Raw genomic sequence first — 24,528 nt, forward strand, 5'->3', positions numbered from 1 at the left:
TTGAGGACTTCATTCCACTTATAATGAAGTTATTGATTTTACGTAGGATATCTTTATTTGCTCATATTTTCTCTTGCGAATACTCGGAGTAAATATTCATTTGGAATATTTATTATTTTGTGCACATCCTTAGTTTCAAGCCAGTTTGCTTTGCTTATGGTTTACATAGTTACCTCTTTATATAGAATCTAAGGCACAGAAACAGACTATTCAGCCCAACTAGTCTATGTCAGTGTTTATACTCCACATGGGATTCCTCCCACTCTAATGACCTCCCCCCACCCTGCCTTGTATCCCTCTAACCTGCTTCTGACTCATGTGCACATCAAGCCTCCCCTTAAATGCAGCAATGCTGTCTACTTCAACCACACCATGTGGCAGCAAGTCTTTCTGACTACCTTCTTATTGTGGTACATAGCCTTAGCTGCTATGTCTTTTTACACTTCTCTTCAATCACTCTTAATATATTTCTGCATTTTCTTGCAATAGTCCTCTGCAGTCAGAATCAGGGGAAGTCATAACGGGGAACAAAGAAATGGCAGACCAACTTAACAAGTACTTTGATCCGGTATTCACTAAGGACACAAACAACCTTCCGGATATAAAAGGGGTCAGAGGGTCTAGTAAGAAGGAGGCACTGAGGGAAATCCTTATTAGTCCGGAAATTATGTTGGGGAAATTGATGGGATTGAAGGCCGATAAATCCCCAGGGCCTGATGATCTGCATCCCAGAGTACTTAAGGAGGTGGCCTTGGAAATAGCGGATGCCTTGACAGTCATTTTCCAACATTCTGTAGACTCTGGATCAGTTCCTATGGAGTGGAGGGTAGCCAATGTAACCCCACTGTTTTAAAAAGGAGGGAGAGAGAAAACAGGGAATTATAGACCGGTCTGCCTGGGTAAAATGATGGAATCAATTATTAAGGATGTCATAGCAGTGCATTTGGAAAGAGGTGACATGATAGGTCCAAGTCAGCATGGATTTGTGAAAGGGAAATCATGCTTGACAAATCTTCGGGAATTTTTTGAGGATGTTGCCAGTAGAGTGGACAAAGGAGAACCAGTTGATGTGGTTTATTTGGACTTGCAGAAGGCTTTCGACAAGGTCCCACACAAGAGATTAACAGTCAAAGTTAAAGCACATGGGATTGGGGGTAGTGTGCTGACATGCATTGAGAACTGGTTGGCAGACAGGAAGCAAAGAGTAGGAGTAAATGGGGACTTTTCAGAATGGCAAGCAGTGACTTGTGGGGTACCGCAAGGTTCTGTGCTGGGGCCCCAGCTGTTTACATTGTACATTAATGATTTAGACGAGGGGATTAAATGTAGTATCTCCAAATTTGCGGATGACACTAAATTGGGTGACAGTGTGAGCTGCGAGGAGGATGCTATGAGGCTTCAGAGTGACTTGGATAGGTTAGGTGAGTGGGCAAATGCATGGCAGATGAAGTATAATATGGATAAATGTGAGGTTATCCACTTTGGTGGTAAAAACAGAGAGAAAGACTATTATCTGAATGGTGACAGATTAGGAAAAGGGAAGGTGCAACGAGACCTGGGTGTCATGGTACATCAGTCATTGGAGGTTGGCATGCAGGTACAGCAGGCGGTTAAGAAAGCAAATGGCATGTTGGCCTTCATAGCGAGGGGATTTGAATACAGGGGCAGGGAGGTGTTACTACAGTTGTACAGGACCTTGGTGAGGCCACACCTGGAGTATTGTGTATAGTTTTGGTTTCCTAACTTGAGGAAGGACATTCTTGCTATTGAGGGAGTGCAGCGAAGGTTCCCGGGATGGCGGGACTGATATATCAAGAAAGACTGGATTAACTGGGCTTGTATTCACTGGAGTTCAGAAGAATGAGAGGGGATCTCATAGAAACGTTTAAAATTCTGATGGGTTTAGACAGATTAGATGCAGGAAGAATGTTCCCAATGTTGGGGAAGTCCAGAACCAGGGGTCACAGTCTAAGAATAAGGGGTAAACCATTCAGGACCGAGATGAGGAGAAACTTCTTCACCCAGAGAGTGGTGAACCTGTGGAATTCTCTACCACAGAAAGTTGTTGAGGCCAATTCACTAAATATATTCAAAAAGGAGTTAGATGTAGTCCTTATTACTAGGAGGATCAAGGGGTACGGCGAGAAAGCAGGAATGGGGTACTGAGGTTGCATGTTCAGCCATGAAGTCACTGAATGGCGGTGCAGGCTCGAAGGGCCGAATGGCCTACTCCTGCACCTATTTTCTATGTTTCTATAGTCCCAGTGTGCCCCTTCCTTCTTACTACAGAATTTGTACAGACCATTTCTCCTCTTTATCTCCCTTTAACTTTTTTTGTTAATTCATTTAGTGTCATGTTTACTTAGTTGAGCTTGTTGGTTTGGGGGTGTATTGATATTCAGCATTATATCTTTAAAGGTGTTTCACTTCTCTTGTACTGAAGTGGTGTTGATCAACCAGCCTGAATTTTCTTCTACGTAGTTGCTCCCTCGTTTCATTGAATTTAGTCTTTTTAAAGTTATATACCTAGATCCTGGTCCTAGGTATTTCTGACTACCAGTTCATGTTAAACTTTATCACTCTTAGATCACTATCCCCCAGAGGTGCTACTACTTCGATATCACGTGTTCTGGGTCATTTATGAATATCAAATCAAGATAAGCATTGCTTCTCTCATTACTTCCTTGATACACTGTGTTACATCTACCAACTGTGACTCTAAACTAAGTGGGATTTCTTTGTTTATATTAGGTTGATTGAGGTGTCCCACTTAAATAATTTACCTGTTGTCACATATTCTTCTTATGTCTTTGTAGCGCAAACTGTCCTCCTTTTTATGCTGACCTTGAGCACTCTATTACCTGCTGCAATGTTGAACAATCTGTTCATTAATATAATCTCTTGGATAAGTTTGCAGGGTGTTCTATCTTTATTGCTTCTCTAACCAACTTTTAATCCATCCAATATCCCAATTTCCTTGGCTTTCCTCAGCATTTGTCCCTCTATCATGACAACACTGCACTAGTCTCTGGCTCCAATCCCTGAAGGTTGACTCTTGAAGTCTGATGCTAGCCTGGCCATATAATTTATCTGAGATGATTCACTTACTGAATCTAACACTATTCACTAACCCTCAAAGATCTCCTCCCTTTTGTTTGCCCTTGTAAGTTCCTGTACATTGCTTTCTTGAGTGACTTTTGCCACTGATATGGCAACGGTTCGCAGGCTCAGGGGTAAGTCTACTAATTAACATGGCAATGGCAGGCAACTCTGCCACAAGGCATGCTCCCTGTTTGAGGCCAAAAAGTCTGGTGCCAATTAGCTGGGGCCGGGGAAGTGGTGTGGGTTTCTCTCCCACTGTGGAAAATAAAAAGGATAAGTGTCATTTTGTAAGGTGACCAGAATTAAAATTAAAAGAAAACTTACCTTCAGGGTAGCCGTGGGTTGGGCCCATTTCCACCTCCACCAACTCTATACCTGGGTCCTTGAGGGCCATGAAAACAAGAACCCTCAATGTAGGGAGTCCCTGCCCCCTTATACCGGTGACCTTGTAAGAGACGGACAGGAATTCTCTTCCAAGGGCAGGATCTGATGTAACGGATTCCAAGCCCAAATTCCAACCCTCCGATGTAGTCTTGCTGAAGTTACAGCGGCAGTGTACCAGAAGAGCCACGGATTTTCGGGGCCAGGGTTTATTTAAAATTAAATGATTGAGTTTTATGTTTTTTGTTTTCCTGTTTGGTTTACACCCACAAAAACAATGCAGGAGAAAAAGAGAAAAAATGTTTATTGGCTTCTAGCTTGCTGATCGAATTAATTCCTATTTGCAACAGAAACACGTTTCCCACATACTATGGTTGCAATGCATCAGACTTAATACAAAAAGTTGTACATCATTAGGAAATGAAATGAAAGAGAAACATACGTGAATAAAGCTAAACTCCCTCCAGTTCAGAGAACTGCTGACTGAAGGGAGTGATGTAACTGCCAGCAATGAGAGTAGACCCAGACTCATAATTCCAAAGGAGATATACATTTCCATTCTCCACACCTCCTCCTCATTCCAGGAATTTTCAATGTTGGCGTGAACCTATGAAAGGAGCACGATAAATGCATCAAATCCAATTCAGACATTTGTATTCCAGTGACATACTTTGAATATGGCTTGTAAAATAATCAAACTTTTGAGACAAAATCATAATTTGTTTCAACATTGAAACTTTGGACAATTTTTAAGAATTAAGAAAAAATTAAAACAAAATATTGCGCCCAGTAGGAATAATGCTTCAGTTATAGTTTCCACTGGATCAACGGGGAAACAGAAACAGGGTCATCTGGGTCACTGTGTCTGCCTACTTAAGAACAGTCACTGCACTTCAAAGTTAATGAACATGAAGTGTTCAGAGATATTTCTGAAGAACATGATAAAGTGATAAACACAAAACACAAAACATTTGAGTTGTAATGATCTCTCCCACATTTATGTCACTTATTATATTCCTGCTATTGCCGATGCCTAATAACATGCCTTAACTGTTAAAGAAGTCATTGGCAAAACTTTGCTGTGACAGAATCTTGTTCCTTCTGGGTAATTTCACCAATCGGCACTACAGAGTTGTGGCCCCATCTCTGACATATCTTTTAACCAGGGCTGCTTGCTGGGAGCATGGGATCAATGAACTTACCATAACAAAAAGGCATTTTACTTAAAATAATACATTTTTAAAACAACATGCTTTGGATGGGAATAAAACTACTTCTTTCCTCATAACTTTTATTTACATGGAGCCTCTAAATGTAGAAACATATCCCAAGGCATTTCCATCTCAAGCGTAATCAAACAAAAATGGAAGTAAAAACAAAGGAGGAGATAGTAGGAGGGATGACCAAAAGCTTGGTCAAATAAGGTGGGTTTTAAGGAGGGTCTTAAAGCGGGATAGGAAGGTTAAGAGGCAGAGGGGTTTAGGGAGGGAATTCCAATGCATGGGGCCTAGATGGTTGAAGGCACGGCCGCCAATGGTGGAGTGAAGGAAGGGGGATGTGCAAAAGGCCAGAGTCGGAGGAATGGAGAGTTCAGGGAGCATTGTAGGGTGAGAGGAGGTTACAGCGATAGGGAGGGGCAAAGACATGAAGGGTTCTAAATATAAAAGATGGGAATTTTAAATTTGAGGCATTGTGGGAACCGGAACCAATGTAAGTCAGCAAGGATAGGGGTGATGGGTGGGCAGGAATTGATGTGGGATAGGAAACAGACAACAGAGTTTTCAATTAGTTGAAGTTTACACAACATGGAGGATGGGTGGCTGGTCAAAGCATTGGAATAGTCAAGTCTGGAAGTTACAAAGCTATGAATAAGAGTTTCAGCTGCAGTTGGGCTGAGGCAGTGGCGGAGGCAAGCAATCTTAAGATGGAAGTGGGTGACCTTTGTGATGGAGGGGATATGGCATGGCGGGGGGGGGGGGGGGGGGAAGGCAGAAGCTCATCTCGGGTTTGAATTGGGCATTTACGTTGTTCAATTTGACAGAGTGACCGGGGAAGGGGATGAAATCAGTGGCCAAGGAAACGACGTTTGTTGGAGAGGCCAAAAAGTTTACTTTAGTCTTTCCCATGTTTAACTGGAGGAAATTGTAGCTCATTCAAGACTGGATGTCAGTCAAGCAGCACAATGGTCAAGAGGGGTGGTGGTGAGGTAAAGTTGGGTGTTATCTCCTCGGTCTGCTGGCCCCTAAGGGTCCTATGTGAAAGAAGTTTGGGTAGGCTCAATCCAGTACCTAGTGGCTATGGACTTGCAACAAAAAACTCTTCCTAATTCAGCACTAGCTAGCAATCTCATGTAAGGCCACAGGGTGACCGTAGTGGGGATGGAAAAATGTCTTGAGGTTGGGGTTCAGGCAAGTTGTTGGGGCAGAGTACAAGGAACTTTTTTAAAAAAGGAGGGAGAGAGAAAACAGGGAACGATAGACCAGTTAGCCTGACATCGATAGTGGGGAAAATGTTAGCACCAATTATTAAAGATGTAATAGCAGCGCATTTGGAAAGCAGTGACCGGATCAGTATGGATTTATGAAAGGGAAATCATGCTTGACAAATCTTCTGGAATTTTTTTGAGGATGTAACTAGTAGAGTGGACAAGGGAGAACCAGTGGGCATTTGGACTTTCAAAAGGCTTTTGACAAGGTCCCATACAAGAGATTAGTGTGCAAAATTAAAGCACATGGTATTGGGGGTAATGTATTGACATGGATAGAGAATTGGTTGGCAGACAGGAAGCAAAGAGTAGGAATAAACAGGTCCTTTTCAGAATGGCAGGCAGTGACTAGGGGGGTACCGCAAGGTTCAGTGCTGGGACCTCAGCTATTTACTATATACATGAATGATTTAGACGAAGGAATTGAATGTAATATCTCCAAGTTTGCAGATGACATAGAAACATAGAAAATAGGTGCAGGAGTAGGCCATTCGGCCCTTCGAGCCAGCACCACCATTCAATAAGGTCATGGCTGATCATTTACCTCAGTACCCCTTTCCTGCTTTCTCACCATACCCCTTGATCCCTTTAGCTGTAAGGGCCATATCTAACTCTCTCTTGAATATATCTAATGAACTGTCATCAACAATTCTTTGCGGTCAGGAATTCCACAGATTTACAACTCTGAGTGAAGAAGTTTCTCCTCATCTCAGTCCTAAATGGCTTAACCCCTTTTCCTTAGTCCCCTGGTTCTGGACTTCCCCAACATCTGGAACATTCTTCCTGCATCTAACCTGTCCAGTCCCGTCAGAATTTTATATGTTTCCATGAGATCTCCTCTCATCCTTCTAAACTCCAGTGAATACAGGCCCAGTCGATCCAGTCTCTCCTCATATGTCAGGCCTGCCATCCCGGGAATCAGTCTGGTGAATCTTCGCTGCACTCCCTCAATAGCAAGAATGTCCTTCCTCAGATTAGGAGACCAAAACTGAACACAATATTCCAGGTGAGTCCTCACTAAGGCCCTGTACAACTGCAGTAAGACCTCCTTGCTCCTATACTCAAATCCCCTAGCTATGAAGGCCAATATACCATTTGCCTTCTTCACCACCTGCTGTACCTGCATGCCAACTTTCAATGACTGATGTACCATGACACCCAGGTTTCGCTGCATCTCACTTTTTCCTAATCTGCCGCCATTCGGATAATATTTTGCCCTTGTGTTCTTGCCACATTTATCCACATTATACTGCATCTGCCACTCATTTGCCCACTCACCTAACCTGTCGAAGTCACCCTGCAGCCTTTTAGCGTCCTCCTCACAGCTCACACCGCCACCCAGATTAGTGTCATCTGCAAACTTGGAGATAATACACTCAATTCCTTCATTTAAATCATTGATGTATATTGTAAATAGCTGGGGTCCCAGCACTGAGCCCTGCGGTACCCCACTAGACACTGCCTGCCATTCTGAAAAGGACTCATTTATCCTGACTCTCTGCTTCCTGTCTGTCAACCAGTTCTCTATCCACGTCAGTACATTACCCCCAATACCATGTGCTTTAATTTTGCACACTAATCTCTTGTGTGGGACCTTGTCAAAAGCCTTTTGAAAGTCTAAATACACCACATCCACCGGTTCTCCCTTGTCCACTCTACTAGTTACATCCTCAAAACATTTTGGAAGATTGGTCAAGCAGGATTTCCCTTTCATAAATCCATGCTGACTTGGACCGATCCCGTCACTGCTTTGCAAATGTGCTGCTATTTCATCTTTAATAATGGATTTCAACATTTTCCCCATTACTGATGTCAGGCTAACCGGTCTATAATTACCCACCTTCTCTCTCTCTCTCCCTCCCTTCTTGAAAAGTGGTGTTACGTTAGCTACCCTCCAGTCCATAGGAGCCGATCCAGAGTCGCTAGACTGTTGGAAAATGATCACCAACGCATCCACTATTTCTAGGGCTACTTCTTTAAGTACTCTGGGATGCAGTCTATCAGGCCCCAGGGATTTACAGATACATAACAGTACAGGGCCTTGGTGTGGCCACACCTTGAATATTGTGTACAGTTTCGATCTCCTAATCTGAGGAAGGATATTCTTGTTATTGAGGGAGTGCAGCGAAGGTTCACCAGACTGATTCCTGGGATGGCAGAACTGACATATGAAGAAAGATTGGATCGGCTAGGCTTATATTCACTGGAATTTAGAGGAATGAGAGGGGATCTCATAAAAACATATAAAATTCTGATGGAGTTGGACAGGTTAGATGCAGGAAGAATGTTCCTGATGTTGGGGAAGTCCAAAACCAGGGGTCACAGTCTAAGGATAAGGGGTAAGCCATTCAGGACCAAGATGAGGAGAAACTTCTTTACTCACAGAACTGTGAACCTGTGGTATTCTCTACCATATAAAGTTGTTGAGGCCAATTTGTTTGATATATTCAAAAGGGAGTTAGATGTGACCCTTATGGCTAAAGGGATCAAGGGGTATGGAGAGAAAGCAGGAATGGGGTACTGAAGTTGCATGATCAGCCATGATCATATTGAATATTGGTGCAGGTTCGAAGGGCCGAATGGCCTACTCCTGCACCTATTTTCTACGCATCTGGCTGTGAAAAACTTGGGAGTGCTTGATCCTGACATCGAATGCCTAAAATAGAAAAAGTTTCATTCTTCTTGACGAAACTTTCACCTTGATGATCACACAATTTTTTTTTTAACTTCAGCAGTACCTCGGTGTATATTTTGTGGAGTTCCTAAGGATTGGCTTTTGCAAGTGGAGTGTGTCTCTCTTGGGAGAGCTCACACTGTGTACAGGAAGTTTAATTAGACAGTTTGGAAGTCTTGAGCCCATGTGTCAGACACCCAATTGACCAAAAATTTACATCTTTCTTTAACACAAGATTCATAAGGAGGAAAAACAAAACTTTAAAAAGGGTCAATTTTCATCTTCATCACATGGGTGGTAATCTGGCTGGGTGGATCGTTACAGAACCGATCGCAATCAATAGACTGAAATTGGGTAGGTTCTGTAACAGGCAGGTGGATCCGTTCAGCCGTGCCAGATTATTCCCCTTGTGGTGAAGATGTGAATTCACCCCAAAATGTCTATAAACTTAAGCCAATAGTTAGAAGACATGTAGGAACACATGTAATGCAATATTTCTACAGGTTGTGTAAATATACAATCACACGGAGTGGCAATTTATTGTATCAAAATATCTAGAAAATCATGGGTAAATCAATGGTTGGTAAAATTGAGGAAAACACATTCCTTGACAACCCTGTAAAGTAGGGCTTACCCCTCTTCTGTGGCTTCATTATATTCACATTTTGCAAGCCAATTCAGTCAATTTATTACAGCAAGTAGCTAGCTCAATTCCACAAGGAAAGATACTTTAGCGTTTGCTCCTATTGTTCCCTTCTTTTAGACTCTTAACTTTAGTACTGGCCCCCGCTACTCTCTTGCACCTGACCTGTCACAATGGATTCTGTCTTGGGATATTATGCCTGATAAATCACCATTTTGAACAATCACAGGTAGTTTAGGGCTATAAGTTTAAGCAATATATTATTATATTGTTACCTTGGCGTTTCCAAAGTGTTCTTGAGCAGGCCCTTGGAGATGTAGTCTGGAGTGATTCAACCTTCAATTTGTGGTGAAATATTCACCCTTTGCTCGACACCTCTTTCAACAACAATAGAGCAATCTTGGGCCAGCATATGGGACATCTTTCAGTGGTTCATGAATGTTACTATTATCTACATATTTCATATTAGCATGCTTAAATTTATGTTAAAAATAATAGAGCCCTTACTTGGCTTAGTTAGTAAATATATTGCCTGGAGTAGATCCAAACTACACAAAGAAAGCTCTCAGTTTTGTGTCTGTTCTATATTGCATTAGCAGATTTCAGCTGGATGCACTACAAATAGCCTCAATGCTTCTGGCTCATAAGAATTAACCAGGGTTCTTTCTTGTGATTGTTATCCAGTCACTCCTGCTGGATAGTGCCTATGGGCCCAAGTTTCCACATGATTTGCGCCTGATTTTTAGGAGCAACTGGTGGAGAACGGACTATCTTAGAAATCGCAATTCTCCACATTTTTTTTTCTGCAGTTCTAGTCAGTTAGAACAGTTTCACTTTGGAACAGAATTTTTTCTTCAAAAGGGGGCGTGTCCGGCCACTGACACCTGATTTCAAAGTTTCCACAGTGAAAACGTACTCCAAACTAACTTAGAATGGAGCAAGTGAAGATTTTTGTAGAACTGAAAAAACCTTGTCTACACATTAAAAAATCAGGCGCAGGTTACAAATTAGGCGTCCAGAACGAGGTGGGGGGGGGGGAGGGAAGTCATTAAATTCTACAATAAATCCTTATTTATACTTATACAAATATTATACAAATAAATCCAACCTGAATAAACATTTATAAGCAAAGAAAAGATTAAATAAACCATCTTCCTACCTGTGTGAAAGTGCTTCAGGCAGCTCAGCGGTGTGGCGTCGTTTCCGCGAACGGGAGGGAGGGAGGGGCAGTAAGCAGGCAGCAAGCAGCCTTCCACTTGAGGTGGAAGCCTTACAGTCAGCTCAGCGGTGTGGCGTCGTTCCCGCGAACGGGAGGGAGGGAGGGGCAGTCGGGCAGTAAGCAAGCATTTGTGCAGCCTTCCACTTGAGGTGGAAGCCTTACAGTCAGCTCAGCGGTGTGGCGTCGTTCCCGCGAACGGGAGGGAGGGAGGAGGCAGCCGTTCCCGACGGCAGGCGGGGGGGGAAGGAGGCAGTGAGAAGGCTGCAGGAAGCCTCAGAAGTTGAGCAGCCATTCCCGACGGCAGGGGGGGAGAGGCCGTCGGGAAACGGCTGCCTCAACTTCTGAGGCTTCCTGCAGCCTTCTCACTGCTGCAAGAAGCCTCAGTGCTGATCATAGAAGGACAATGTGCTTTTATTAAAAAATGTTCAAAAATTAAACAGCTACAAAGAACTACAAAAATAGCCGAGTGCCAATGTTTCCTTCACAGTGTGCATGCGCGAACGCTCCAACGCGCACGCGCAGGGCTGCCGGCACGAAAAAAACTAATTTAAATGGTACCCGCCCCCTCCCACTTACAAAATCGGTGCGAGTGGTAGGCTCCACCCCCCTGGGCGCCGCGCCAAGCAGACATGGAGCTGCAGGGCGCTCCAGAATCGCGCGTTTTTTTCAGGCGCCGTTTTTGGCGCGAAAAACGGGCGCCCAGCTCGGAGGGGCGCCCGTTTTGTAGCGTGTGGAAACTTGGGGCCTATATGTGGATGTTAGTTGAGCACATGAATTATCTCAGCTGCAATGCTTTCTATGGTTAAACATTAACAAACTAGGACATAGCTTTCCAAACTGAAGTCCATGAGGGCATCAAATTTCTATTTGTCTGGGCCAAGTACTGAGCACACTGTCTGAGGATTCTATTATTTCATATTTTTCTCTGCAATTGTTGGCTTGGTTATTTATTTTACTGTACTGGTATATGCAGGTTCATACAGGAACTCATGCAGCTGATTTTCTTGACTCTGGTGCTTGGGGAACTAAGTGTTCCATAAGAAATAAGAAATAGGAGCAGGATTAGGCCATTTGACCCCTCAAGCCTGCTCCGCCATTCAATAAAATCATGGCTGATCTGATCATGGAATTAGCTCCACTTCCCTGCCCGCTCCCCATAACCGTTTATTGCTCAAAAATCTGTCCATCTCCGCCTTAATTATATATTCAATGACCCAGCCTCCACAGCTCTCTGGGGCAGAGAATTCCATAGACTTACAACCCTCTGAGAGAAGAAATTTCTTCTCATCTCAGTTTTAAATGGGCAGCCCCTTATTCTGAGACTATGTCCCCCAATTTTAGTTTCCCCTATGAGTGAAAATGTCCTCCCTACACCCACCTTGTCGAGCCTCCTCATTATCTATAAGTTTTAATAAGGTCACCTCTCATTCTTTTGAACTCCAATGTGTATAGGCCCAATCTACTCAACCTATCCTCATAAGTCAACCCCCTCATCTCCGGAATCAACCTAGTGAACCTTGTCTGAACAGCCTCCAATGCAAGTATATCTTTCCTTAAATACGGAGACCAAAACTGTACACAGTACTCCAGGTGTGGCCTCACCAATACCCTGTACAGTTGTAGCAGGATTTCTCTGGTTTTATACTCTATCCCCCCCTTGCAATAAAGGCCAACATTCCGTTTGCCTTCCTGATTATGCAGGTACAGCAAGTACTCACTTTTTGTCTTTCATGCACAAGGACCCCCAGGTCTCTCTGTACAGCAGCACTTTGCAATTTTTCTCCATTTAAATTATAATTTTCTTTTCTACTATTTCTGCCAAAGTGGATAACCTCACATTTTCCCACATTATACTCCATCTGCCAAATGTTTGCCCACTCACTTAGCCTGTCTATATCCCTTTGCAGATTTTTTGTGTCCTCCTCACAATTTGCTTTCCTACCCATCTTTGTATCATCAGCAAACTTGGCTACATTACACTCGGTCTCTTCATCCAAGTCTTTAATATAGACTGTAAGTAGTTGAGGACCAAGCACCGATTCCTGCGGCACCCCACTAGTTACTGTTTGCCAACCGGAAAATTACCCATTCATTCCGACTCTCTTTTCTGTTAGTTAACCAATCCTCTATCCATGCTAATATATCACCCCCAACCCCATGAACTTTTATCTTGTGCAGTAACCTCTTATGTGGCACCTTATCGAATGCCTTCTGGAAATCCAAATACACCAGATCCACTGGTTCCCCCTTATCCACCCTGCTCGTTACATCCTCAAAGAACTCCAGCAAATTTGTCAAACATGATTTCCCTTTCATAAAGCCAGGCTGACTCTGCTTGATTGAATCATGCTTTTCCAAATGTCCCGCTACTGCTTCCTTAATAATGGACTCCATTAGTTCATGGTTCCCTAGGTGCAAAGGTTAGGAACGAGACCCAGATTGTTGGGGCCCTCCATCCCTTTGACTCCATCCTGCGATTCCTGGGGGCGGAGCAGTAGGCACAGATAGATGGAGCCATTTAAATGAGGTGAGAAAGAGTGGTTGTAGTCTCCCACCTGAGGTGCTCAGAAAAGATGCTATTGTTAACTGCTCCTAGACTTGCCGCTGACTGGAGGGTCTGTGGGAGACAAAGGGATAAACTAAAGTTCTAAAGTTAGGCGTCTTTAGATATTTTTGGTACCATCGCCCTGCCTACCTGCAGAGATTTGTTAGGGTATCTTCACCAGGCCACCTTACTAATGTCTTGTGGGAGCCGGTTCAAAGCAGCAGTATTAATGGCCTGGGAGCGAACCAACTATCCTGCAGGGTTCAGTGCTGGGACCCCAGCTATTTACAATATACATCAATGATTAGATGAAGGAATTGAGAGTAATAACTAAGTTTGCAGATGACACTAAGCTGAGTGGTGGTGTGAGCTGTGAGGAGAATGCTAAGAGGCTGCAGGGTGACTTGGACAGGTTAGGTGAGTGGGAAAATGCATGGCAGATGTAGTATAATGTGGATAAATGTGAGGTTATCCACTTTGGTGACAAAAACAGGAAGGCAGAATATTATCTGAATGGCGGCAGATTAGGAAAAGGGGAGGTGCAACGAGACCTGGGTGTCATGGTACATCAGTCATTGAAAGTTGGCATGCAGGTACAGCAGGCAGTGAAGAAGGCAAATTGCATATTGGCCTTCATAGCTAGTGGATTTGAGTATAGGAGCAGGGAGGTCTTACTGCAGTTGTACAGGGCCTTGGTGAGGCCTCACCTGGAATATTGTGTTCAGCTTATTCTCCTAATCTGAGGAAGCACGTTCTTGCTATTGAGGGAATGCAGCGAAGGTTCACCAGACTGATTCCCGGATGGCAGGACTGACATATGAGGACAGACTGGATCGACTTGGCTTATATTCACTGGAATTTAGAAGAATGAGAGGGGATCTCATAGAAACATATAAGATTCTGATGGGACTGGACAGGTTAGATGCAGGAAGAATGTTCCTGATGTTGGGGGGGAGTCCAGAACCAGGGGTCACAGTCTAAAGATAAGGGATATGCAATTTAGGACCGAGATGAGGAGAAACTTCTTCACTCAGAGAGTTGTTAACCTGTGGAATTCCCTGCCGCAGAGAGTTGTTGATGCCAGTTCATTAGATATATTCAAGAGGGAGTTAGATATGGCCCTTACGGCTAAAGGGATCAAGGAGTATGGAGAGAAAGCAGGAAAGGGGTACTGAGGTGAATGATAAGCCATGATCTTATTGAATGGTGGTGCAGGCTCGAAGGGCCGAATGGCCTACTCCTGCACCTATTTTCTATGTTTCTATCCTGTACTGATGACCACAGCCGATTCATGATCCGTGGTGCAAAGGGGAAAAAAATTATTTCCTGAGATTATGGTATCAGGCTATGGAGGGAAGAAAGGTCAAGAACAGAGGCATTTAAAAAGAAAAGGAGGCTCAAATTCCGTGTGTTTTTTTTACCTGTTGATAAGCCATGTTGAGGTAGAAATATCTTTCTGAACGTCGCATTGGAAGGCAGAGGCTGTAGACTGTGTGAACAGAGGCAAAAAAGAAACTCAAAAGTCCCAGCTGCTTGCGACACTGCAGCCAATGTTCCAGCCAGACAGGAAATCGACGATACTTAGTTCCAGAATTCAGCTGGAAAGCAGCTGCCAGCAATCCTGCCAGGTAAACGAGCGAGAGGAGGGTAATAGCAACTACAGGCAAGGTCTTGTTCACAATTTCAATTGGAATTTTATAGAAGTCACTCTGTTTGTTCTTCACATAGGGGTGTATAATATCTCGGATGAATGAATATATATAGAAAAATATGGCTAGGCCAATTGCCACAAGCACAGGGCCTTTCCAGAGAGTAAAGAGATGCAGAGGCATGTTTTCTATCTCCTTTGCTGAAGACAATGATCCCATATCAACAGGAATAAAGTCCAGCTCGCGAGCAAGTTCAATTATCTGTTGTCGAGCTTCCACCCTATTGCTGCAAACGTATATCTGATAGACAACAGACAACAAAGCAAATATGAGCAAAGCCCAGGCTGTTTTCCATTGAAAGCAGCATTTTTTAAATGCGATCATTAAACACATCCTTACGTTTGGGGTGACCTTTTACAAACTAAAATAATCTCCAGTTACATGCAATGAATTAAATCTCAGTATCTCAGCTGATCAAGCCACTTTGCCATGACTCCCCTGCAGGCAAAACATAAAACAAAGAAGCATGCTGTTCTTGAAAAATTAAGAGTAAATTTTCCTCTACTTAGTGAAAAGACATGTGATCGTAAAACAGGGCCTAACATTAGGGAATGGAGGAGAATTTATCCTTTGTATCTTGGGTTGGCCTGAGATGACATTGCTAAACTGCTGTTGATACACAATCAAAAACTCAAAACATCATAGGTTCAAATCGCACTCCAGAACTTGAGCACATGCGCTAGGCTAACATTTTAGTGCAATACTTAAGAGTGTGAGAGGGGTGCCACTCATCAGGCGCTGGAGAAGCACTTCCCAGCCATCCAGCATGATGCTGCCCCACTGATCATTTAGCTAAACACTCCATGCCCCCAAGCTGAAAGAGTCAGTGTAGAATGGGGAGGCAGAAGTACCACAGGGCTGACATCTGACTGGGGAATAAGCAGTGAATGCCAAGGACACAGACACACTGGGCCACTACATAGCACCCCTGCAGCGAACATCACGGAACATAAACAAAATAGGAGCAGCTGACCAGGTGTGTCTGGGGGTTAGAGAATTTGGAGCAGTCTGAGTCTTCCATTTGCTTTGTGTAATGGTTGGGTGTGATCAATGTTACATGGAGGAAAATATTTTATTTTACTGTGAAATTCAGGCTGTCAAATAGTCTCTTCATTAGTTCTCCACTATCAATCTTTCCCAGAGCCCTACATACATAACTTCTGTTTTATCTCAGTTCTCTGATGTTCTCAGCTCTCTTGTTAGCCCAAGTTTCCATCTGCCCTCTCAGGTGGACATAAAATATCCCCGGCATTATTTTGAAGAAGAGCAGGAGCGTTCTCCCCAGTGTCCTGGACAATATTTATCCCTCATCAAACACCTAAAAACAAATTATCTGGTCATTATCACAGTGCTGTTTGTGGGACCTTGTTGTGCATAAATTGGCTCCTGCGTTTCCTAGATTAGACAGTGACTAGACTTCAAAAGTACTTAATTGGCTGTAAAGCATTTTAGGATCTCCTGAGGTTGTGAAAGGCGCTATATAAATCACTAGAGCTGAAGAGTGAGTGATAATCTGATAGAGGTTCAACTTTATGAAAACTTATTATAAAAAGGTAATACTGAAGGAAGGTGAGGGGAGAATTTTTTTTTTATAAAGAGGGTGGTTAGAAAATGGAATGTCTGCCACAAACTGTTTTTGAAGCAGATTCAATCATTTTTTTTAAAGTAAGTTGGATAATAGCTTGAAAAAGAAGAGAAGTATTAAAAAGAGCGTGGGGTGTGCTGGGAGAGTGGAATTAGACTAGGTAGCTCACATGGAAAAAAGCAATGGCCGAGACTTGGGCTGATGGGGCTGTCTCGATGCTTTAATATTCTATGAAATCCAAGAAACAGAAAATTTCACAATTGGTACAAGTTAAGGGGTAAAGTTCTGAGGCTATATTTGAGAAACACTGTTAGAGCAGAACAGATAGAGCTTTTATTGGAAATTAACTGCTCACCAGCTTTTACACTGTAAATACCGTGCGTGTGCAGAAATTTAAAGGGACCGCACATTAAAAGAAACAGGGCGTGTAGAACAAAGCGCAGCTCACAGGGATCATTGGTTGCTGGTGCTACTTTGTGTAAACCTCAGGCCGTAATCACTATTCTCTAGTATGAATGATTCATGGGATTTTTTTTGGCGGTTAAATATTTTTGAAATCTGGACTATGGGCTAGAATTTGCACTCCATCACCGCCTAGTCTCTCGGCGTTATTGGTCGTTTTGGGCAAGAACCGGATCAGCGAAAAATTCCCTACCCGAGTTCTGCCGGCAGTTTCAAAGTACTGCTGGGGAGCGGACCGCCAGCGTGCACTGTCCACAGATCGCCCTGGCACGATCTTTGGCTGAGTGGGGACCCGTAGGTAAGTATAAAAAATGTTTTTTTAAAAACGCCTAAGAGGATCAATGGAGCTGGACGACTGAGGAAGAGTGTTTGAAGACCAGGCCCTCAAATCCGCCACCAAGCTCATGGTCTACAGGGCTGTAGTAATACCCGCCCTCCTGTATGGCTCAGAGACATGGACCATGTACAGAAGACACCTCAAGTCGCTGGAGAAATACCACCCAATGATGTCTCCGCAAGATCTTACAAATCCCCTGGGAGGACAGATGCACCAACATTAGCGTCCTCGACCAGGCCAACATCCCCAGCATTGAAGCACTGACCACACTTGATCAGCTCCGCTGGGCAGGCCACATCATTCGCATGCCAGACACGAGACTCCCAAAGCAAGCACTCTACTCGGAACTCCTTCACGGCAAACAAATCAAAGGTGGGCAGAGGAAACGTTACAAGGACACCTTCAAAGCCTCCCTGAAAAAGTGCAACATCCCCACTGACACCTGGGAGTCCCTGGCCAAAGATCACCCCAAGTGGAGGAAGTGCATCCGGGAGGGCATTGAGCACCTCGAGTCTCATCGCCGAGAGCATGCAGAAATCAAGCGCAGGCAGCGGAAAGAGTGTGCGGCAAACCAGTCCCACTCACCCCTTCCCTCAACGACTATCTGTGACAGGGACTGTGGTTCTCGTATTGGACTGTTCAGCCACCTAAGGATTCATTTTAAGAGTGGAAGCAAGTCTTCCTCGATTCTGAGGGACTGCCTATGATGATGAAGTGGGTCTGCAAGAAAAAGATAAGTGATTGGTTTCTTACGATTTATTTTCAAAATCTGTTGGGAGATTTAATTTAAAAATGTCTTGGGAATGATTTGGGGATTTTTTTAAGTTAGGATTTTTGAAAAATTACTTTTATTGGTGTTAGGCCCAACCCGCAGCCTCGGTGTAAATTTTTATAGATTTAAAAAAAAATTTGTCCATTTTCTTTAGGCACCGCCCAATCTGGCCGAAATTGCACTTTTCCGCCCAGATTGGGGGTGCAAGGCCCATATTTTTCACTGGGCGGATTTAAAAAAAAATTTCCGGGTAGTTTTCGCCGGTGATCATCTTCCCAGCTGTAGCGATTTTTTGGTCAGCAATCGGGTGCTGGCGGGCTTTGGGGAAATTCTAGTCCTATGACTCTTAAAACCACATCAGACACACACATTCCTCCTTGCCATTGACAACAGCTTTTTAAAACAGTTTTCCTACCAGCTGTCTTCTATATTACAATTTCTTCTTTGGTATATCTAAGATTATTGCTGTTATAATTAAATACCAAGAAAACAATTGGTCGTTTTTTGTACTGCTTTGCAATGTTTGCAAATTCCAGTTTGTCCCATATGCTCACCAATTGTCACATGACAATCACAGTGCAGAAGGAAGACCAAACCTCTTGTTTTTGTAAGTCGCTTAGATGATTGCTAAAGGAGTCACATTTAAAGCTTAAAATGAATGATCCCATTAATTTACATATATCTCAACCTGCATGTATGAATAGATCTTTGTGTTCTGGTGGATAAGGGTGAGGAATGGGGGCAGAGTTTATGTTCTGAAATTGTTGAACTCGATGTTGAGTCCAGAAGGCCGTAAAGTGCCTACAGAAAGATGAGGTGTTGTTCCTTGAGCCTTATTGGAACAGTGTAGGAGGCTGAGGACTGAGAGGTCAGAGTGGGACTGGAGCACAGAATTAAAAGTGACAGGCGACCAGAAACTCGGAGTCACTCTTGCGGACTGAATGGAGGTGTTCCGCAAAGCAGTCACCCAAGCTGCATTCGATCTCTCCAATGTAGAGGAGACCACCGTCCCCATTTTTTCAGACGGCAGTTGTTGCTGAAGATTCTGATATTTCCATTTACACCTCCTCTAGACCCATCTTTTATTTCTTTACTTGTCCCATTACCATCTCCTTTCGCCTTGCACCATCATCCCTTTTGTCATTTGATCTCTGCTGCCTCCCACCCTCTCGCCCTTTCCCCACCTCTGTACTTGCTTAAAACCGGTTACATCTCAAACTTTTTCCAATTCTGACAAAAGGTAATCAACCCGAAACATTAACTCTGTTTCTCTCTCCACAGATGCTGCCTGACCGCTAAGTATTTCCAGCATTTTCTGTTTGTATTTCTGCATGTATATAATGCACAAGATAACATAGTCTGCACTGTGTTACAAGACAGTAAAAGACTGAGGTGTTGAGATGACATAACATATCAACAATTAAACTTGAAGGATAATTCATCTCAAACTTTTGAAGTGTTACTGACTTGGAACATGTTCCAGCTAGTGTTAGAGTATATTATATAATCCTAATATTAGCTAATGCCATTTACAAGTTTTCACTTTTGACAACAGGAGTTTTGTGGTCAACTGTGGTAATTTGCCACCTATGATTAAACACATGACTTAACCAGAAGTGATACAGTTTTCTGTTTTTAATTAATGTCAATCTTCAAGAGAATCTCACATTAATTCATTGTATGCCTGTAATGGAATAATTTTGAAAAAGTCTTAATAAATCAAGGCAGTAAGTTCACAAACTTCCAAGGTTTTTAAAACACGAATACAATGTGTGTCAACTCAAACCTAATTTCCTAGTTTGAGCCCAATAATCAATGTGCATTTTATTCAGGCCAGAGTAATAACTACAAATTTTGTTTATAGATTAAAAGAACTCTAAAAAGCAATGTTAATTTGTTCTAATACTGGGTAAAGTGAAAATGTTATCCATCTATTTATATTTATTCACGAGAGGTTTACCATTTACAAAATAACGTACCTTTAAATTTTGTTCCATTTATAATACAGTTTGGCCCTATATTAAAAAGACTTTAGCATTGGTTACATGACACTGCTCCCTTTACTAACTGCTTTAGACATCAGCCTTAACTCAGTAGTAACACTCTCACCTGAGTCAGAAGGTCCTGGGTTTAAGAGCCACTCCAGAGACTTAAGCACGTAATCTAGGCTGACAGTTCAGTCCCTTCATTCCGATGAGATATTAACCCGAGGCCCCATATGCCCTCTCAAGTGGACGTAAAAGATCCCATGACATTATTCGAAGAGCAGGGGAGTTCTCCTAGGGTACTGGCCAATACCTATCCTTCAACCAACATCTCTAAAACATATTATCTGGTCATTCAGCTCATTGCTGTTTGTGGGACCTTGCTGTGTAAAAATGGCTGCCGCATTCCCCTACAGGACTACAATGACAAGACTTCAAAGTACTTAATTGGTACTGAAATATTTTGAGATGTCCTGAGGATATGAAAGATGTTAGATAAATGAAAGTTATTTTTTAGCACCAATGGGGTAAATTTAAATGTTAGCTGAATGGTACCACATTACTAAAAATAAATTACATTTTACCAAAAATCAGTAACCATGATGACACATACCAGCAAAATTCTATTAACCTGAATACTGGCCCAAAGTAGTTCACTACGTTTGCAAATGACATGAAGGATAAAAATACATGGCCCAGTTTCTTCACTGTGTATCACGAGAGGGCAGCACAAACTTAATAGTACTTTGATAATAACTTCAAAACTAGTTGGAATATTTTAATAATTCATATTTATTGTGTTTTTTATGGGGAAGGGAAGAAAACTGCAACACAGGCTAAATAGAAGCAGCAAATTGCATTTAAACTGCATTAAATTGTGCAGTTCTGCCTTACATATGGTTTAGTGATACCTGCATTGGAACAGGTTATAGGCTAAAGTCAATTTTACAAAACGCTTAGTTAATTTACTTTAACTGAGGTGAATAAGATTTACTGAACACAAGCTTCTATGACAACACGGGCCTGTATATCTGAATTTCGGAGGCCAAGTTTAATGAATGTTGAATTACCAATGTTTAGAAATATGTGTTTCTTATCTTTGTAATTCATTTGTTAACTCGAGTAGTAATTCGTCAGATACTGGCCATAGATTTAAGACTGAATTCCACCTAATTTGAAGCAGTAAATATAACACATTCCTACCTGTCGATTAGCATCTTTTGGACCAGACTGCAGCGCCCAGGCAGATATTACATTAAAGCCTTTTACCACCATGGAATCTGGGAATAGTGAAGCAAGATATTCTGCATTGGCTTCTGGGTACTGGTTTATTCGCACATTGTTACTCACATCCACAAGGATTTTGCCTACCAGTAAGTGCTTGAGGTCCCACAAGGAGGCATAGTGCTCTCGATGTATAGCAACAAATATGAGATTGGTTTTCGTAACAGCATCCTCCTGATGCATGATATCAGCAAGAGGAGGGAAGAACCCAACAGCTCGTTTGGGGTTTCTGCTTCCTATTACAACAGAGTACCCAGATCGGATTAATCTGATCGCCAATGATTTGGCAAAATCTCCACTTCCTAAAATCCCTATGGCGGACTTGGACGCTTCCTTAAAGCCACTCATGCCATTTGGTAAGAGGGTCTCACTGGCATCTTTCGCATTCCTAATGATGGAGATGGAATCCATTGCTGAAAGACAGAAACAGTTATGATGCGGGGGGGGTGGGGGCGGGGGGGAAAGAAGGGAACAAAATTATTTTAATTCATGAACATTTCACAGTTGCTTTTCCTATTTATATATTCGATGATCCGTACAAGGCTAAATTTGGTACAGATTTGGTAGAATATTTGTCAGAAACATTTAAAATCACATTGAACTTAAGAGGATCTGCAATTTGGCTAAAGTCCAAAAAGTTCCTATTTTAAAAGGGCAGCTCCAAAAACAGAAGGCATACTTCACAAAACCACAAAGGATTCATCACGTATCCCACAACCCACTAGGGATCTTTCACATTCCTCTCTTCTCCTTCTAAAGCTAATACCTCTTGAGATTATATACATTATAACTCGACCCATCTCATCCTAGGCAGTCCCTCGGAGTCGAGGAAGACTTGCTTCCACTCTAAAAATGAGTTCTTAGGTGACTGAACAGTCCAATACGAGAACCACAGTCCCTGTCACAGGTGGGACAGATAGTCGTTGAGGGAAAGGCTGGGTGGGACTGGTTTGCCGCATGCTCTTTCCGCTGCCTGCGCTTGGTTTCTGCATGCTCTCGGCGATGAGACGCGAGGTGCTCAGCGCTCTCCCAGATGCACTTCCTCCACTTAGGGCGGTCTTTGGCCAGGGACTCCCAGGAGTCAGTGGGGATGTTGCACTTTATCAAGGAGGCTTTGAGGGTGTCCTTGAAACGTTTCCTCTGCCCATCTTTGGCTCAACCCACCTTACCCCACTCATACTCGCAAACACTCCCAGACTGCTAGTGATCCGATGCACTCCTTCCCGTTCCACCCCACTGAACTAGACAGTTAGGAATGAGGCATTTGACCATCTCTGTGAATGCTACCACTTTCTTTTGATGCAGATATCTAAAATAATATCTTAAATATTATGAATTTGACTTCTTTGCTGAAGAACTGAACGGTGCTCTAAAAAAAAAATTGCTACCTTTATATTAATCTTAAATTTTACCTTTCGGCATTTACCAGATCTGCAATTCCATACAGGGCTTCAGTATTGTAGTCTATTTGGAGGAGGGTAAACTGCTATGCTTTTTATTCACCTAATGCAACCCCCTTGGCTACAACGAAACATTTCACATATTCTTTGACGCAGAAAATTGTAAAATAGCAACAGCACATACAATATTGCACTGTTAGGCTATTTTTGTCATAATGATAAGGACAGAGGAAGAATACTAAATTATAATTAAAATGGTCAGTAAGGACTTAAATACTGGTTTGATAAGTTAGGTTTTCAAATCTTTTGTTTTTAAGATCCTCCAGTGCCTTTCGCTTTAAAACGTCACAAGCACAAGAAAACATGTGTCTTTTATACTCCAGACTTTATGGTAAATGTTTTCTAATTCTGCCACTGCAGTGTAACTTCAAAACATACAGCAGGAGATCATCTTGGATCACCTTCTTTGTACACTATAAGCCCAGCATATTCACTAATGCATTCACTGAAACAGGTTCTAAAATAAACTTGGAACCAACCTGGTTAGTGATGGAAATATTAACTGCTAGATGTGAGATACAAAGCAATACATCTTCACAGCAACATTTACACAAACAGGAGGCTAAATGCAGCATTCAATTTGAATTCTTCAGGCATTTATATTAATGTATTTTTCCCATGTACAGATACAGATTCTCAGGCTTAAAATTATAAATCGTATCACCCTCAATTGGTTGTATTACCTTGTTTTTACAAAAATAAATGGTTGGTGAAAATTGTAAGCACATAGGACAAAATACTTACCTCAAAATCATCAGATATTCTAACTACTTTACTAAAAAGCAAAGAGGAACAGCAAAAGACAACAACATGCATCTAACTATTAGCAGAATGCTGCTATCAGAAGGACTAATGCAGAAATTGCTTACTGACCTTGTTATAAAGCCACACCACCTCTTTTATCTCCGGATAATGACTAGAAATGCCTAATGAAATTGTGATCTGCTAGAAATAAAAGAGGACATTATTAACATTGGACGGTTGCATATGTGACTTTGAGAAATGCTTTTCCTGTCCTGAATTACTGATTTTTGGTGGAAGGGAACATCAGGGACTCATCTGTATGCACATAGTGTCCTGTCCAGCAGCACGTCACAGTTCTACAGTGAGTCATTTATCAACCCCTTCCGTTTTTTCTCTCTCCCACCCTCTCATTTTTTGGGGCACAGACATGTACTAATCTGCAAAGCACGATGAATCTAGAATGTTGGCCAGCAGTTATTGTCATTGGAAATATATTAATAACCTTCACTTTTAGTTTACTGTAATAACATTTCAATTTTATTCAAAATGGCAATAGTCATACATAATATCAATACACTTTTAACCAACATCCAACAAATAATATTTGCAGGATCAATAACGTCATACAATTATCTATTTTATTCCCAGCTCTGGATTACAGCAGATTCATTTGAATACTGTCTGTATTTTGATAAACATTATACATGTCGATAGATGGACTGAATTAATCACTCACCCACAAAAAATTAAAAATTAATAGATTGAAACATAAAAATAAAAAGTATTCAGGCACTGCATAAGTTTTTGTTGCTGATATCAGAAAATATATTACTAAAGATAGAACAATCCATCGACCACAAAGCCATTATTCAGTTACATATAGTACAGGTTTTTAAATTGAACACAAGTTTTATCATTATGTGCATTTAGTGTTTTGTCATTGGGTGTATTTAGTGTATCGACACCAATATGCTTATGGGGTGGTGGGGGAGGCGTCAGGGAGGGGAGGCAGGGGGAGGGGGGAGAAAGAGAAAGATCACACTGAAACCAATATTGATTGTCTGATATTCAAATTCTTCACCTCACATTGCCAACAACAATACTTCATCCGACTATCTTTCAGAAGACATGCTAAACCGAG

At 42.3% G+C, this 24,528-nt stretch overlaps 1 protein-coding gene across 3 annotated transcripts in view; it reads right to left on the reverse strand.

Moving 5' to 3' along the window:
- LOC139264617 (metalloreductase STEAP2-like) overlaps positions 1-24,528 on the reverse strand; it is a 52,605-nt gene that overhangs the window by 12,747 nt on the left and 15,330 nt on the right. For 2 of the 3 annotated variants that reach the window (XM_070881357.1, XM_070881359.1), the window contains exons 2-5: positions 23,517-23,588; positions 21,103-21,596; positions 14,471-14,998; positions 3,926-4,090 (exon numbers count right to left, since the gene is read on the reverse strand). In XM_070881357.1, coding sequence (XP_070737458.1) covers positions 3,926-4,090; positions 14,471-14,998; positions 21,103-21,594 — 1,185 coding nt within the window. In that variant the 5' untranslated portion in view covers positions 21,595-21,596; positions 23,517-23,588. The remainder of the gene's footprint in view (positions 1-3,925; positions 4,091-14,470; positions 14,999-21,102; positions 21,597-23,516; positions 23,589-24,528) is intronic. The other variant, XM_070881358.1, reaches the window with a different exon arrangement.

This window comes from Pristiophorus japonicus, chromosome 5 (assembly GCF_044704955.1).
Source record: "Pristiophorus japonicus isolate sPriJap1 chromosome 5, sPriJap1.hap1, whole genome shotgun sequence".
NCBI classification, from domain to species: domain Eukaryota; kingdom Metazoa; phylum Chordata; class Chondrichthyes; family Pristiophoridae; genus Pristiophorus; species Pristiophorus japonicus.